The sequence below is a fragment of the Anneissia japonica genome, unplaced genomic scaffold (genome assembly GCF_011630105.1).
Source record: "Anneissia japonica isolate Jap-2015-1 unplaced genomic scaffold, ASM1163010v1 scaffold287705_len1045735_cov187, whole genome shotgun sequence".
Classification (NCBI taxonomy): domain Eukaryota; kingdom Metazoa; phylum Echinodermata; class Crinoidea; order Comatulida; family Comatulidae; genus Anneissia; species Anneissia japonica.
The window spans coordinates 70,500-88,767 of NW_022709509.1; the positions used below are offsets into that span (position 1 = coordinate 70,500).

At 34.8% G+C, this 18,268-nt stretch overlaps 2 protein-coding genes across 4 annotated transcripts in view; one reads left to right on the forward strand and one right to left on the reverse strand.

Moving 5' to 3' along the window:
* On the forward strand, nt 1-6,504 carry LOC117106707 (gamma-butyrobetaine dioxygenase-like). Of its 2 annotated transcripts, XR_004445123.1 has the most exons (5): nt 1-212; nt 580-785; nt 2,021-2,187; nt 2,406-3,482; nt 3,585-6,504. XR_004445123.1 is itself a non-coding variant. In XM_033248118.1 (4 exons), exons 1-4 carry the CDS (start codon nt 24-26, stop codon nt 2,561-2,563), a joined length of 720 nt encoding a protein of 239 aa, XP_033104009.1. In that variant the 5' UTR covers nt 1-23; the 3' UTR covers nt 2,564-6,504. The 2 variants fall into 2 exon arrangements, 1 of the variants encoding a protein (XP_033104009.1); XM_033248118.1 differs by having other exon boundaries at nt 2,406-6,504.
* Nucleotides 6,304-18,268, reverse strand: part of LOC117106706 (thyroid receptor-interacting protein 11-like) — a 24,706-nt gene continuing 12,741 nt past the window's right edge. For both annotated transcript variants that reach the window (XM_033248117.1, XM_033248116.1), the window contains exons 10-18: nt 14,008-17,985; nt 13,456-13,649; nt 13,040-13,203; nt 11,159-11,262; nt 10,889-10,988; nt 10,401-10,482; nt 9,624-9,738; nt 8,773-8,877; nt 6,304-8,063 (exon numbers count right to left, since the gene is read on the reverse strand). In XM_033248117.1, coding sequence (XP_033104008.1) covers nt 7,740-8,063; nt 8,773-8,877; nt 9,624-9,738; nt 10,401-10,482; nt 10,889-10,988; nt 11,159-11,262; nt 13,040-13,203; nt 13,456-13,649; nt 14,008-17,985 — 5,166 coding nt within the window. In that variant the 3' untranslated portion in view covers nt 6,304-7,739. The remainder of the gene's footprint in view (nt 8,064-8,772; nt 8,878-9,623; nt 9,739-10,400; nt 10,483-10,888; nt 10,989-11,158; nt 11,263-13,039; nt 13,204-13,455; nt 13,650-14,007; nt 17,986-18,268) is intronic.

The window sequence follows — 18,268 nt, forward strand, 5'->3', positions numbered from 1 at the left end:
TGTCTAGCATTTATAAAAATCAAATGCATAATATAATACATTCTATAGGCGCTGCCTGCCGACATCGTGCCTATAAACTTCTGAAATCATTTGGTTCTAATTTCAGTAATGATTTTGTTGTCAAGTCAAATCCAGAACCAACAAATCTAGCATTCACAGGATATCGGCTGCACCTACATACCGACCTAACATATTATCAGCAAGAACCTGGAGTAAGTGTTCTTTCTCTTTCGAGTAATTACTCAAGCACAGTGTCATTTTCTTTGCAGTCCCGGTAGTAGACCCGATGCACTAGGATAAGGCAGAAGCTATTGTTAATCGTGCAGCTGGGTATCTGCATATACCCACATGTGAAAGCGATACATTACATTACATTAGTTCACTTTAATTCGTTTATTTCGGAATTAACGCTTGTATTCACTTGAAAAAGGCACGGTACAAAATACATGGCCAATTTTCTTTACATAACATCACATAGAATGGACACTCTTCATTCCAACACCGTTTAATATTTACTGGAAGCTAATACAAATTAAACACATTGAATATTCGTCAGGTTGTTATTTGTCATCAATTTAGATCCAGATTTTACACTGCATCCAAAAGAGTGAATATGGTGGAATAAGCGAGTTTGCAGACGGATTTAAAGTGGCCTATGACTTACAGAAAGAAGATCCAGAAACATTTGACACTCTCAGTACTGTAGCACTCTCATTCGTTAACCATGGATTACACAAGTCATCGAAAGCAGATTATGTTTTGTGTGATTGGAAACCAATAATAAGGTATACTATTTTATATGTTCATAATGAATGAATAGATAGGGGCAGATCTAGTAGGGGGACGGGAGGAACGTTCCCCCTCCCCGTTTTGCCACTAAATTTTAAAAAATTCAATGCAAATCAATGTCATGTGCTACTCACTTACCTATTCTGAAACTGTTGTGCCCCTCCCCGCTCCTGTAGATTGATTAATTGATTTGATTAATTGATTAACATTAGGTGTTATTATACGTCTGTACGTCCCCAAATACTACCGAAAAAAAAACGCAAGTGATTCGGGTGGGAATCGAACCCACGATCTCCAGGCATCTAGCCTGATGTCTTAACCACTACACCACCGAGCTTGCGATCCCCTAATAGCAGCGGGTACTGCAAGTGCTATTAGGATGTGACATTGAACAGTAGGAATGTTTCCATATTATCGCTACACAGTCACTACAGCGTTTTCACTCACTGCACCGAGTACAGTATCTTTGCACTGACCATAGAGAAAATAACACTGACTGTCCCCGAACGCTCCCTGATGCAACTGACCAATCAGCGTCACCAAAGAAATCGGCGATAGCGTGTTGCGATTTGTATGGAAACCGAGCTTCAAGACACAGTCGGGAACGGCTAATAAGATAGCATATTTTCAAACACCTTTTCAATTGTTCATTTAAACAATAATATGTCGAGTTATATATTGCTTTCGGTTCTTGGCCTTAATTGCCGACAAGCATTTTACTAGACGCTAGCTACTGACAAGGCGAGACTTTATTATACCTTTTTTTAGCGAACCCGCCGCCCGAAAATAATGATGATTTCAAATAAAAATAAAGTTTTATTTTGGCCTATTAGCGCACCCGCCGCCACCGAATATACCGGATTTGTGAAAATTTTTTTTTAATTTATTTTTTTAAAATTTTTTTATTACGCCCGCCGCTGCCTTGAAATCTCCAAAAATAAGATATGTATATATTTCTTCCTAATTATATAAATTTAAAGCATTTAACCATACCATTACTACACTGTTTACATTCACCAATAAAATTTCATTTGTATTTTCTTCTCCGTCTGAATGCTTTTGGCAAAAATATTTGCTAAATGAAAAAAAAATTATTTTTATTTTTTCCGCCCTCCTCAGACATTATAAAAAATAAATTCGTGAAACAAGGTGTACAAAAAGTCTCGCCCAATGTTTGTTTTTATCGAGTTCGTTTTAGTTATTTATTATTTTGCAATTTCACTGTTTGCAGATTAAATCAGGAGGGTGAGATTCAAAAAATTGCTTTCAATAACACTACCCGTGGCGCTTGGATGAGTGTAGGTCCTGATAAAATAAAGACAATCTACAGAGCCATCAAAATATTCAACTCGGCCTTAACAAAAAAAGAAAATTTAATTTCTTTTGCATTACAACAAGGTGAGTTATGCCAGTGGTAATTGAACTATACAATACTCTTGCGCAAACGATATTTTTCAGGACAACAGAGCATTCTGAGTATGTAATCCGCTTGACAGTTGATTTAGTTTGTATTTTGAGACAAATAAATGAAATAAAATAGGTTATCAGTCAGGAAAACAAAATAGGAGCATCCTCAATTATTTGTTGTTTTATAAAACTTATCTCATTTCATACAGGTGAAGCGGCTTGTCTTAATAACACTCGGGTACTGCACGGTCGTTCAGCGTTCACAGTTCCTCCAGGATGTCAAACCCCACGTCACCTACAGGGGATGTACATTGACTGGGATGAAATCTATTCCCGAATGAGAGGAATTACAGCTAAATTAAAATAAATATATACAGCCTAACACATCGAACGCACAAATCGAAATTTAACACGCAACTTTCTGTGTCTTCTTTATTGTTATTAGTAAGTCATTTAATCAGTAATTCGGTCATATTTTATAGTATTTTTTTTTTCAATTATTCCTTTTTTGTTCGTGATTTGTCTAGGTATATTTTATGCTTTTCTTTGTGTGTTTTTAATGCATGGATTTTTTATTAACAAGTTAAATAGATTTGGTTTTTAATTGTTTAGTGTAAATACCACTCGATTTTGCCCTTGGTCAAGAAGTATTGTTATGATATCTGATGATGAAAAAATGTGTTATATAATAAGTGTTACTATATATATTTTTTTTTTATTCACACGTACATTGGGATAGAATACGCCTAATTGAAGAAATAAATAGGCCATTTGAAAGTTTTTTGACCTGTTTTCATATGATTTTAAAAACCAAATCTTGTCAGCTTCTTTCCTAATTCATCCCATTCTCAACTCTGCAATATTTTGGAAGTTTTTAGAGCTAAAGCCTAGCACACACTGCCCGGCGGTTGTGAATGGATGCGATTTTATGGAGAACGCAACCTCACGATGCTCGTACACACAGACCGTTTATAATGACGTTCCGTTTAGACTTCCATGACCAAAAGTAGGCCTAATCAGCAGACGGCGGCGTCGCGTCGTCTAGCGCTCCCACCAGGGAGCGGAGTTGGATTCATCGTAGGGCCTACGACCGTCATGCGACGGAGTTCCCAGACTTCACACACAACATACTGGTACTCGAAATGTGGTAAGAATTGTCAAGACACAGGAAGCACCCCGATTGATTTGGTGGCAGCCGGACCAATTCACTAATTTATAAAGTTTGTATGCCAAGTTGTCCTTTTGACGCAACATCGCGTTTTTGTTTGTTTGTTTGGTTTTTTTTTGTAAAGAAAAATTACAGTATTCAAGTATTCGCAGTCTGTTTCTTTCCTCCTGTCTACTATGGCAGCACACAGGAAACCAGCACACACACACACCACGGAAAGGATATTTTCTACCATTAATTTCACAAAACGCTGTATTATTCGCACAAAATATAATACGAATTGAGTCATTATCAAGGCAGAATAGGCGATACTAACTTCTGAGTTCAGTTCTAAACCCGGGTGCTTGCCTGGGTCCACTCTTGAGTAGAAGCGGTAAGAACAATGCCCTGGACATACCGTACTCTTTAAAATAATTTCTATATTTGGAAAATTGAGAAACACAAGTGTCGGTGCCAACAGCGTGGGGTCTCGTGGAAGAAAACCCTGGACCTACCGTCGGGAAATAGTAAAGAACACTACTTTACAGTCTCAAAGAGCCATTTCTGGGCTTACCTCCGCCCCAACCATACTAGGCCTGAGGTGTGTGTCAATCTCCAGTTTCGGGACTTGGACCTCAATAAAGTTTCAAATAATTGGTTGGATGCTATTGATAAAAGAAAAGTTGTTGGATTAGTCACACTTGATCATAATATTGTTATGTAGGCCTATGCATGGTTTAGAAGCTAAGTTACATTCCGGGCCCCCTTACTATTATAATTTTTATAAATGATTTACCAAATCATGTGGTGAGTGTTTTATAGGTAGGCTTTGTGTAGGCCTATACATGATACTGGAATTTACTATGCAGGTAGAAAGTTAAATGTAGGCCTAGGGGAAAATAAAAGCAATCTTGAACAATTTTATTCCAATCAATAAAATACGAATTGCATAATTTTGATATTATTAAAGCACAATGGGCTATTAACTTCCAGCTCAATTACAGATTGCAAATCTGGGTTCTTATCTGGGCTCAATATTAACATCCAAATTATGTTTGCTGCAGGATAGTATGAACAAATGAATAATAATAATAATAACAATAATAATAATAACAGTGCTCGAATATAAGAACAAGGTGTTATAATCATATCGAGCATAACCTCAACCCCCCCCCTAGGGGCGAAGCCATATTAATATTTGAGGGGAGGGTCAAGCCTTGTGAGCGCAGCGAGCAACTAGGCTGAGGCCAGGGGGACGACGGGCAGGGTCCAGGGAAAATTTGCGTTATTTTACGCGATAAAAACAGAATGGAGATATTTACCACGTTGAACGCAATTTCTAAACAAGAAAATACATTTTTGATGTGAGATTTCACTTCCCTGCTTTCACCAACAAAGGTTAATAATTTTATAATCATGAACTTCTGATGAATGCCTATTTTGAAATAGGTCTTAAACGCAGGCACATGTTAGTACCTACTACAGTACAATATAAGCATTTTCTTGGACGTGAGAAAGTGCATTGCTGTTTATCTTATTATTGCTTTTATATTATTATTATTATTATTTTATTTTATTTTGATATGTTATATGATGAATCTTAAGTGAATATTAATTATCTTTTGTAACCCGTTGGTAACATTGGTTGTAAGGTTATATCGGTCATATCAATATATCAGGAGTTACTCATAATATTATATCCTAAACCTAGTTGTTAATGTTGTTCCTAGGATTATAATCCTATATAGTGAACGTTTAGTATATATTATTGGAGTCGTTACTTGTTATATAGTAATCTTTTTTAAGCGGTTGTTAATGTTAGTTATGATACTGTACTGATATTGTATTGAACGTTAATTCGTAGGATTTCTTCATTATCGCAACACATTTCCTTTATCAGGTCTAAGAATACATATTTATAGCGTATGATTTTTAAAGTATTAATACGTTTGGCATCACAATTTAAGTTGCGGTTATCAAAATCAAGAAAGTTACATGTCATGACACGAATTTAGTTCTTAATCTCTTCACGTTTAATAAATGATTTAGGTAGAGCATCAGCATTATGAAGTTGTTTCCAAATTGATTCTGCATAAACAAACATGTCAGAATCGTATTAGCTATGTCACCTACTAGGGGTAATGTTTTGATTGGTCAAACACTCTTATACTTATACTGCATATAAGCTTGCAAATATGGCTACACTACTGCATGCCGGTTGTCGGCAATATAATACCTTCATATTAGTCTACGTTATACAGCCACTGCCGTGCATCTACCACGTTAAAATAACAATTACTGTACAAATAAAAAATAACTTGCGAGGCACGAAATGACGTTTGCAACTAGACTATTCATACATCAAAAGAAATAAAAAATACTCACATGGAGTTGGCGAAAGATGGAGATCAAATGAAAAAACGAGGTATTTTAGCAAGTATTTAAAACTTCTGTATTTTAGGCCCTCGCCAAAATGCCTAAAGCATTGATTTTTTCCAACAAATTTTTCGCCAGGCGATCGGTTAGCGAGAGCCCAGACTGAACACTGAAAAACTTTGCGTTGCGATGTCAAAACAAAATGTCAAGTTACCTGCTGCATAATGTAGGCCAGGGGTGGGTATAAAAATTGGTCGGAGGGCCAAAGTGAATTTTTGATTCAACAGAGGGCCACGCCCAAACTTTTATGTTTCCAGCACTTCCACTTCCAAAAACCTTATGCACTGCTTTTAATATACCTCTTGATGCTCAGTTTTAATGTTAATTTTTACAGATGATCTGTTGTAGTCAAAGATGGTTGGCGGGCCGCACAAATAGTTTTTAATTCATTTTCAGGGGCCGCAAAAGATCACTGTCGAGCCCCATTCATTTGTGATGCCCACCTGTGATGTAGATTACATTATGTTTCATGTATGAAGTTATTTACTTTGAACTAGCAAAGAAACATAAACAATTACACCAACTTTATCGTAAAAAAATCTGTATTTAATAACCATGGCATAAAATAGAACATTTTAATTCTTTTTCTGTACACCCTACAATTATAATATAATGCAACAAATATCCTAAATAAATATAATTCCTAATTATTGTAGAAAACAAATTGGACCCAAAGAGAAACATTCAAAGTTTTAACTTTAGAATGTAAACATTAAAAAAAAAAACCCTTTGTGGTATGTTGACACAGTTAGGCACAACAAAGTTTCAAAATAGAAATAATCATAATTATCATCAATGAAATTTGCATAAAATATACTAACACATTCAACCAATCAGATTTATTGCACTTGCGCAGTAAAAATCATTTCCTGTGCTATGTGATAATTAACATTAGTGCATAACTCAACCATTAATAATTTTATTGAAATTAATTTAATTATTACTGGTAATTAATACTAATTCCAAAATGTAGAATAACAAGTAAAAGTATTATACTTTTACTTATTATTAATATGGTGGCATCAATTTTACACATTACTTTTTTACTTGCAAATTAAATACTGTCCTCAAAGTTATACTATCACATGAAACATAATGTTAAACATGATTAAAAACCGAACTAAAATATACATACAAATTTTAATACAATTTAAATATAAACTCACCAATGAACCCTAATTCAGAAACCTCAAATAAGCTTATTATAAATTATAATTTTGGTGGTTTTAAATCAATTTTAATAAAAGTACATGTAGAATATCCATATAGTCTTCGACTTGCTCTGTCTACCACTTTTAAATGAAGTGGTTTCATTACAGCAGTAAAGAGAACCATCCTGGGTATTATGCAATTATTTCAACAATTATGTTGTAAATAATGATTATGGTTAATTACACAATACTGTACACACAATAACATTTTTTTAAGTTTTGTCAAGAATTATGAAAGAATGTACATTCCAGTAGTAGATTTTTCACTTCTGAACAAATATAAAAAAAGTAATAAATATTTGAGTAATTCCACCTCCAGCCCAATTTTAATGCAATATATAAACATGCTGATTGATTACCAATCTGATTGATAAGGCCAAAAAAAAAAATCGTTTGTTTGCCCTCCTTTTTTTAAAAATGATAAATAGGTGCGGGTGGAAAAAGTTAATTTTTTTATTTAATTTTTTTTTTTTTATGATACTCATCAGATGGAATAAAAATAACCCACAGAGGCTTAGAATGGCAATATCTTACATCAGACAAATTTGTAGGGCATCTGGCCAAAAATAAAGATAAATTTTCTGTTTTTCCGCCCCTATTTTTTTAGTGAGTTAAGGGCGGGTGGAGGGAGGAGGGCAAACAAACATTTTTTTTTTTTTTTGGCCTAATCATGATACTTTAATTGGTTAATTATTAATTTTATTTCATATTTTCATTTTCAATTTAATTAACCAATATTTACTTATAGACTAATTATTAAGCACCTCTTTGAGGATATTACCCTTCTGTGGTGGCGCACTTCTCTTTTCCAATGAGCTTTTCGGGGTTACGGCAATTGCGGAAAACATCGGTACAGGTGCTATTGTCGGTTGCAAAAAACCAGGTGGTTTATCGCCGGAGGATTTGGGAGGAGTGTACTTGATAAAGGGGGACTCCTTCGGAATCGGTGCTGAGAACGGATTGAATGCAGGTGTGCGAGGTTCGTCTCGTATCATGTCCTCTACGGGTAGGCGTGGCTTCTTTACCGGAGTCGACTCAGTCTCCAGGAATGTTACAAATTGTTCCATGAAAGACTGGGAAGGAATGATGTCATTATTTTTTTTACATAAACTACTCCACAAACATTTCAAGTCATTAACATGCAAAATGTGTTTGTTCTGAAGCTAAGCTTATGTCGTGACTCGACTCAACTTAACTTTCTTGATCCCAACTTCGAATCCCGTAGAAATGGATTTGAAGTTGAGGTTACCCAACTTCGACCGCAGTTGAAATTTACTAACGAAAAATGAGGCTGTTTTCAAATCGCTGTTCAGTGTATATTTTGGTTCCAAAACTTTCAAAATTTAGTGTACGCATGCGTCAAGCTTGATTATTTCGGAATTTTCAAAAAACTGACGTCGTGCTTTGTAAACAGTTTTTTTGAGATCTTGATTTGAAAACTTAAAAATTTAAAATTAAATCAGAATGGCCGGCCGCACATGATGTTTATTATACAAGAACATTTGTTTTTAGAAACATTTTTTTTGTAAAAAATACAGAAAGTTCTCAAAAATTAATCAAAGGCGTACACTAAAAAACGCATAAAAACTTGTTAGACTGCAAAAATAATCTGGGAATTAAGAGTTTACACTGCAAAAATAGAATCCGGGATCAAGAGGGTTAACTAAACTGACATCTAATGAACCTTGGCAACGTGCCAGCCAGAAAATTTGAGTCACACAGGCAACAAGCTATATATGAACTTTCTGATTGTGATAGCCATCTGAAGGCTTCAAGACTTACCTTGTTGGCAGCAGCTGTTGTAGGTGACATTGGTGGCGATTTGCTAGCACTTGGTTTAGACCAAAAACCAGACAGCCAGCCTCTCTGATGACCTTCTGCTCCGACCTGAAATATTCAGTACATTATCATTTGAAAAACATTAAAATCCATTATAACAGTAAATAATAATTAATTACGATAATTATTAATAATGATGAGAATACAATAATGGCACCATTATAACACTCCAATAATTTCGAATAAGCACTACCCTCAAATAAGTGTCTCGAAAAAACTCTCCTACTATATAAGCATTGGAATGTATTTGTTAAAATTTGCTGACAGCAAATCCAAACTAAGGGCCGCCTAGAGCCTCGGTCAGGGTTCTGGTAAAAAAATCCTTGGTACAGTTCAAAGGGAGAGAGTTTTTCTGACTTATTATAGTCCCAACTGTGTCCTTTATACCAAAATATTAGGACTGGATGACAGGGAGATCCAGGCCTGTCCGACGGGGGTGAATGCCCTCCCTGACTCCCCTCACTAGTGGCTACCACTGTATGTGCCGCAGTGGAACGACCCCGACCGACTATTTCATAATGTTAAGGCTAGTAGGAGTCAATGCGTTGGCATTTACACCTAGATCAACACTCACATTCCTTGGATAAGTCCTTGTTCAAATACACAAACAATTGATCAAATTAAAAATTTGAACCTAAAGGTTAAGTTAGGAAAAAACTATATCCTACTGCTATGCCAAACACATAACACATAAAACCTTTAAATTATATTAACAGCAAGCAAGTAATACACATAAAATATAATTAACATAAAAATAACAATTAAATACAAAATTAATTAATAACCTGAAATACCTTTTGTAACTCAGATTCTGAGAATTCCAGAACACTGCCAATGAGTTTGAGTACTTGTGATTTTTTAGCATCAGGAGTGGTAAAATAACCAACAAACAGATTGCGAATCAAAGGTCTGCAAAAAGAAAAGCGACTTCATTAACATACACATAGATACTTAATACTAAAAGAGCCACATCTTCCACATATCTTGAACAGGGAGTAAATTTACTCAGCTCAGTTGAATATTTTTACAGCAAACTTCAGACACCTATGAAAACCAATTACCATAAATTAAATTATACAATATTTGTTTCAATAGAAAAGACAAAATAAAAAAAAAATCAAAAGACACAATACTACTGTAATACCACTTACGTATTCTTTATATAAACTTTCAAAATTGAGACTTTCAAATCAGCATAAAATTTGATTGATTACAAGGTGTTTTCTTTTTTTACTATTTTTTTTAAATTTTCCAGCTTACAATTACCTTGCAAATGGAGACACTCATTATATTGATTACAACTTCATCGAGAGTGCATTATGGCAGTTCTCAAGCTTTTTAACCGGCAAACAAACGTCAAAACAGTTTGCCACAACACATTTCCTGGGACACTGATGAACAGAAGTAACATTTTAAAATTGATATCTTTACCAAAATATAACATTAAATTTAAAAAAAATAATCCTAAAGGGTGTCTCATGATTTACAAATTTATTTGGCGACTCAATTTTGGTAGCAACTCATAGTTTTCTGGTTATTGTGTAAGGTTCTGAGCATGCTTAGTGGCTTACTTGTCTACTTTGGATCCATTCATTGTGTTGAACTCTATCAGCTTCTGGTGGTACTGCTCAGCCTCATCTTCTTTTGCATGAACTAAAATGAATAGAAAATTTGCAAATACAAATACAAATTATTTGGATATACGGGTAATCAGATCAGAGGAATAAAGTGTGACTTGAATGAATTGACATAATTAAAGTATTTGCAGATTTAACCAACTACACCAGACAAGATTGATGGAACTTGGGAGGGGGGGGGGGCCTATAATATACAGATATTTAAACCAACCAGATGTAACTTGGGGGTGGGGGAAATATAAAATATAAATAATTGCAGATTCAACCAGTAAGATCAGAAAGAATTAATGCAGCATGAAAGTTATACAATTTACTGCTACTTCTCTATTTCTTATTTTATTTTTCTATCATTTATCTATTAACCTAAATCTATTCACATATACCTAAACGCAATACAAAAAAATCAACCTAACTTTATTTACCTTCTTCCTTTAATTTCTTGATCAGGTCTTCTTTCTTGTCAAGTTGTTCATTCAACCGCATCGCACCACTCAGCGCTTCTTTTGTCTCTTCTAGTTTATTCTGAAAAAGGAAACAATGATAATAATAATAAAATCATTACAGAAATTTCTCAAATGGGCAGATATCAAGATACATGAAAGATAATAGGATTTGAGTTAACATTAAAGTCACCTATCAGAAAATACTTAAAAAGTAGCTTTTTCTTTCCCCTTTCAATTTCCTTCACTCACCTTTAATTCATCATTCTGCTTCAAGAGTAGTTGTGCGGCTTTCTCTTTTTCTTTTGCTCGTCTCGCATGCTGTTCAATCTCAGTCTGCATTGCCACATCTTTCTCTGATGGAGGAAAAAACATTAAAAAAAACAATTAAAGACTTTGCAAAACATCTTTATATACAGAAATATAGGAATTAGCATGTTAAGTATTACATGCAGAGACAGAAGGACAAATAAATTGTTTTGAAGATTTCAGAAAATTCAGGAAAAAAGTAAAATGGAGGTGGACATGAGAAGTCAGCAGGTCAGAAGGCAGCACAAAATATGAGGGATGAGATAGTCATGAATTAGGGAGCTTAGGGTGCTAAAATAGATTCAGTCATGCGTGCCCACCCTCTGTACAAGGTAAATTCAATCAAATTGCATCCTAGAATCCACGCAATGAGAACTTAACATTATCCCATGCACAGATGACTTTCTACATCCTACCTTTGTCGTGCAATCGAAACCTCCCTATTGAGAAACAGTGAATTGGTGTACAGGAACAAGTCAAGAGGCAGACTGACATGGCCTCTCTATTCTGAGGCTTTCGTTCAGCAATGAATACTACCCAGGGAGCAGAGGTGGTTGTTTGCACATGTGTATGGTTATTCATCAAAGATCATACAACAAGATAGTGGTCTCTGCAATTTCTGCATGTAAATCCTGTAAACAACTTAGTGTAGGGCACCCTGTCGCAATTGCTTTTGACATACTTTTTGAGAACTTTGACATTTATGATGTTCATGCAAACTGTGGTAACTACTATGCTGCCCTCTCTCAATTACCATTATTTTATGCACAAATTGACACTTCTATTTTGTTACACATAAAACCGCAGAAAGCGGTATTATACGATCTTTGTTTTTCAGTACTGTATATACTCGTGTATAAGACGAAGCTTAAAATAGCATAGCAAATTACGATCGTAAAACATGGGGTCGTCTTATATTCGCAACATAAAAATATCATATTTTTCAAATCATGTTCGTCTTATGAGGGGATCGTCCGTAACACGCAAATTTACTACCGCAATGAACCTACTAAATGTTAGTATGAATGAAAGCAATTTCAAATACTGGGAAATATGATTTTTATTAATATTTAATACCCCGGCATAAAATGGTAATATTTTGAAGATTAACCCTACATTTGGCTCCGTTCTTAAAGTAGATTCCCACCAAATCCGAATTTGGTTCATACGGCTAACAAAGAAACAAACAAAAAGATCAAATCAGTGGCAAAGAATAAGAAGCGCGTACTAGACATGCATCGAAAATGCTCTACGAATTTTGATTCGGATCGGGTGTGAACGCAGCTTTAGCCAGCTAGATGCAGTATCAAGTCTACAAAAAGCAGCAAAAAGTATAAAGTATAAATTTCTTCATATACTTAATAAATAATATGTCGTTCTTATATAGCGCTTAATGCCTTAACAAAGCCTCTAAGCGCTTCACATTATTACCCCGGTCATTGGATCAAACACATATGGATCACATTGAACACTAAACGAAATTATTAAATTAAATTATATCTCCATAATATTGCAGCTAGTAATCAGCGCAGAGTTGGAACCTACCAGGTACCCACTTGTACTCCTGGGTGGAGAGAGGCAACCGTAGATAAAGTGCCTTGCCCAAGGACACAAGCGACTTGCACAGCGAGAGTTTCGAACCCCCGACCTCAAGGTTGGGAGTCCAAGCCACAACCGATGCGCCAACCACTTCTACAAAATACCAACCACTTCTACTTATACTTCCGACATACAAAAATCGTCAAAAAATCTTCCTTGGGGGTAGTCTTATACATGGGTTGCCTTATACGTGAGTATATATAGTAAGTATTGAGGATAATTTACCTTGTTGGAATTGCTCCAAGACCATCTGCAGGTTCGTCATGGAGTCAGAGTACTGTTGAATTTGCTCATGAGCAGCAGCCAACTGGATATGAGCCTCATCCTTCTGAGCTGTCACAGCATGTAGCTGGTCAAGTAAACTCTCAATGTGAGCAGTGGCTTCAAAACTAAAATGAATAAAAGTTGCAAAGATTAAACATATATTGCTTTGCAATTATTTGATATATATTTAAGGAATTCAATATTCCTTGTTGGTACATTAAATAAGAAACTTAACCTCTATTTCACAAGAACAGCTTGATGGAATAGAACTAGAAATACGTAAGTCTCCCCTGCTAGCAAATTTACTGGTTGATTAGCTTACAGACCATATACCTTCAAGATAAATCAATCTAATTAAAATCTAATCTTTGACTTACCTTGCTTTTTGCACATCAGTAGAGCTAGATATTGCTTTTTCCTCTGCAGCAACAATCCGGTTCCTAAGCTCCTTCTCTCTTTCCTCAGCCTGTAGGGCATCTTTCGTGTACGATTCTTCCATTTCTAGCAGGTGACTGCGTAGCCTACTTAACTCACGCTCCAAACGTTGATTCTTATCATCACTTGATTGAAACTACAGCAAAAAAAAAAAATTGGCATATATTTCAATCACACCAAAAAAAATCAATTTAATATAATTGCTTGTTGAAAATAAATCCGCTAATTGACATTATTTCAAATGATATTTATGAGACGTAAAATATTACGATAAACAAAATTAAATTAAAGCATTAGTAATTTCAAACAAAAATATTCCATGCCTAATTAGACTATTCACAAAATACTGTATATGCATATAAATAATGCTATGTGCAAAATATGTGATATATATGGCATATATTGTAAGTGGAATCTTTTTCATATATTATTAGTCAAATTCTAATTGTATTCTATGTAAATTTATATATATACATCTTTTTGCCTTATCATACCTGTTGCTTAACTGAAGCCAGCTCAGCTTGTGTATTTTGCAATGCCAACATAACCTGATCTCTCTCCTGTTGGAATAGAGCTGCCTGCATCTGCATTGCTTCCGTTTCTCTGAGGAGGTCCTGCATCTGTCCTTGACTACTACTATCCTCTTCCACTAGTTTCTTCAGAGTTGCAGACTTTTCCTTCAAAGCTGTAATTTCAAAATTCTTCTCCTGAATCTCTGCTGACATCCGATTACAAAGATCTTGAATTTGACGGCACTCAGCGTCCTTGTTGTGAATTGCATGCTGAAGATTTAAATTCTCCTTTTTGTGACCCTCAACTTCTAAACGGAAGCCTTCTAGCTCAAATTGTAAGGTTTCTTTCTGTTTCCTAAAGGTCTGCAACTCAATTTCTCTGGATTGTAACTGATTGCGGAGTTGAAGAGCCTCTTGTGATTTATGCTGAGTGGCAACCTCTCCATCCATTAGAGCTTGGTTTTGTATGTCAATTTGTTCCTTTAACATTGCTATGTCAGAGTTCTTTTTCTGAAGTTCATGTATCTTTTCTTTTAATTGATTATCAATCTCCCTTATCTGAATTTTCTCCTCACTTAATCGGTCTTTTAAATTATTGATGATTTCATCTGTCTTTGCAGTCTGTTTTAGTTTCTGTTTCAGATTTTGAATTTCAAATAGTAATGACTCTGTATCCTCTCCTGCATTAGCTTTTTCTGTTTTAACAGAACCAGCATGATGCCTTCCATCAGTTAAATCTCCAGGTACACTAGCAGTCAAAATTACAGAAGTAGGAGGAAGAACATTCTCTTCAATAACTGATGCATTTCCTTGAGCCAAACTCTTGTTAAATTCATCAACAAGTTTCTTCAGTTCAATAATCTCACCTTCTTTTTCCTTAATCACAACTGACATCTTATCTTCATTTTCTGATGCAATGACTGAGGCACTAAGTTTTGTTTCAAGTTCTTTCTTTACATTTTCCATTTCCAAAAAGCTATCATTCAAAGCATTAAAATCTTTGTCTAATTTTGAAAGTGACCCTTTATAATTTTCTAGATCTTCCTGCAATTGTAAGACGGAATTATTCTTTTCATCAAGTTCTGTTTTTATAGTTGATAATTCTAAATCTTTTTGTTGGGAGTCTTTAGTTAATTGTTCTACTTGCACCTTCATCAAGTTATGATTTTGGGTTTCAGTTGTAACAATTCCTGCAAGCCTTTGAACCTCTTCATAATATGCCAGACTTTCTTGATGCTTCTGGTGAATGCTCACAACCAGTTGATCACGCTCCTCTATTAATACTGTATTTGATTTCTGCAAGTTACTGTTTTCGACTAACAGGTTTGATACATCTGTTGTTTTGTCAGGTGTTTCCCTCTGCAGAACCAGCAGAAGAGATTCATTTTTCTGCTTCAGGGCTTCAATTTCTAAATCTTTGTCCTGGACAAGCCTAGATAAATTTTGCAAAGCTTCTTTTCTCATGTCATTATTTGGACCTTTCATTTTCTCCACCATGTTTTGATTGTCTTCGAGGGCTTTATCTAAAGCATTCTTATCTGAAGCAACAGCTCTAAGAAGTCTGTGCACTTCATTTTTCAAGTTGCTACATTCCCTTGTCTTTTCATTCAAGACTGTCATCATCTGGTTTCTTTCAGCTTCAAATGTCTTGACTTGCATTTGTGCCTTATGAAGATCAACAAGTACATTGTTACCCATCACAGAGGTAGATTTCTCTTCAAGTAAACCAGTAAGTACTATCACTTTCTCTTTCAAATTTGAAATCTCTCTTTCACGTTCCTTGATTATCTTTTCAAACTGCTTTTCATTGTCACTAAGTCCAGATTGGTCTTTTGTCCCATTTGAAATAACTTGGAGATGTGCTGTTGTTTGTAATTCAAGTATATCCTTTTGTTTATCCTGTACTTCCCTTTTAAGAAGCTCAGTTTCTTCTATTAACTTGAGAATTTCATCATCTTTCTCCTTTACAAGTTTGTCCATGTGAAATTTAACATCAGAAAGACTCGCATCCTTAATTAATAATTCCTTTGAAACATTCTCCAATTTTTCAGTTGATTGCGTCAAAATTGTGTCCATCTCGACAATCTGATTTTCAAATTCATCTTTAGTTTGATTTAACAACTGATCCTTATTAAATAGATCTTGATTTGATTCATCTAACTTTTTTAGCAAGTCACTTCTTTCTACTTCTTTTTTAAGTATATTTTCTTTAAATATATCAATTTCCTGAGTAAGGTTTCTAAGTTGTTCTTGTAAGCTACATATTTCTGCTTCTTTTTCCAATACTACTGACTTATTAAAACTTTCATCATCCTGAAGGGAATCTAAACTATGATCTCGTGATTGAAGTGCTTCATTCATCTCGATAATCTCTCTCTCTTTCTCCCTTAGAAGTTCCTTCAGATCATCTGCCATCTGTCTAGAATCATTTAAGCTCTCTTGGTGTTTTGAATTCTGATCTTCCACTTCATTCTTGAATTGCATTAATTCAGAATCCTTGTGTTTAAGCTGAAGTCTTAATTTCTCAAGTTCTGATTCTAATTCTGTGATGATTCCCAATGTCTGTGTTTCTCTAATTTCTCGTTCAGGAGTTGCTTGTAATTTTCTCTGAACTTCATGAAGCTCTGTGTTCAACATCATCATTTCTTCTTCATGCTTCTCTACCATCTCTTCTAACTGTTGCTTCTGTTCCTTTAAACTAACAGCATCTGTCAGCTTCACTTTCTGTTGTTCCACAGCATTTTGAAGGAATGAGTTCTCCTGTGCCAATTTCTTAATATCATTTTCTTTTTCCTTAAGGACTTCGGATAATTTTTTATTGTTATCAAGAGTTGAGGTTAGCATGTCATTTGTCTCTTGAAGATCTTGCGCCATTTCTTCCAACTGATTTCGCAACTCCTCAATTTTATTTTCATTATGATTTACTGACTGACTTAAATTTTCCCTTTCGAGTTCTATCGAACTTGCAGCCATACTTTTAATCTTAGACATCTCATCCATTGTAACTTCATATTCTTTTGACTTATTTGAAAGATCATTTTGTAGCGTTTCACATTCGGTTTGTGCAACTTCGAGGTCCATCTGGAGATCTGCCACAACTTTCTGAAGATCATCAACTGATGTAGAGAGGTGCTGTACATTATCTTCACTTTTTGCTATACCAAGTCTGTAATTCTCCTCAGCAATCTCTACAGACTTTGCATTAAACGCCTCAACTTTGTTATTAAGAAGATCAATATCCTTTTGTTGTTTAGAAACTGTTTCTACTTTTCCACTCAAGTCTTTTTGCAATCTTGAAATTTCATTCTTTAAGGTCGAAATTTCTTCCTCATTTTTCTTCATCTCACTAATTTCTTCTTCCAATTCTGTTATTTTTACTTGTAAATCTCTGGTCTGATCTTGCATATTAACCCTGGAACTATCAGCCTCAATATTTGAAACCTTCTGTTCCTGAAGCTCACTCCGGAGGGCTGTTAACTCCCCATCTTTTTCTTCACACTCTTCTTCTAAACATTGTCTTTGAAGTTTTTCCTCACTCAAGCTTTTCTTTAAATCCTCAATACTTTTTTCTAGCTGAATTTCTTTAGTGTCTGTTTTTTCATGATCATCTTCAAAATTTTGTTTCAAGGTTTCAATTTCAGAGGTGAGGTTTTTGACATCTTTTGCAAGGACATCTCTGGATTCAACAACTTGTGAGATTTCATTCTGATGTTGCTGGTCTAGCTCCTCTATGGCCTTCATCAAATCAGTTTTCTCTTGATTGATTTCAAGCAGGCGATGTGAATTGTTCTCATTGTCCTCTTTATATTTCTCAACTTCTTTTTCAAGACTTCGAAGATTGCCCTGATGATGTTCAATCTGAGCTGCCATCCTCTTATTCTCTTCTTTTAACGTATGAACTTGTTGACTTTGATCGCTAAAACTCTGTGACAGTTCTTCAGTCTCCTGCTGGATAATGTTCTGTAAAATAATTATAGTTACTTGGTTTGCATTTACAACAAATTATACTGTTTTCAAAGAATAAAAAAGAAATAAACAGCAACAAAAATTATAATAAAAGAAACCATGCATTTTATATGTAGTATCATGCAATACTACCCTAATAATATGATTATTCATAGAGCAGTTTTGATATTTACACATTATTAATGTTATATTTCTTGCACAAGCCATGTACAAATGTTTTCTACTAGAATTGGTTGGTATAAAACAAATCAAATCCATTCAATAACATGATTTACTG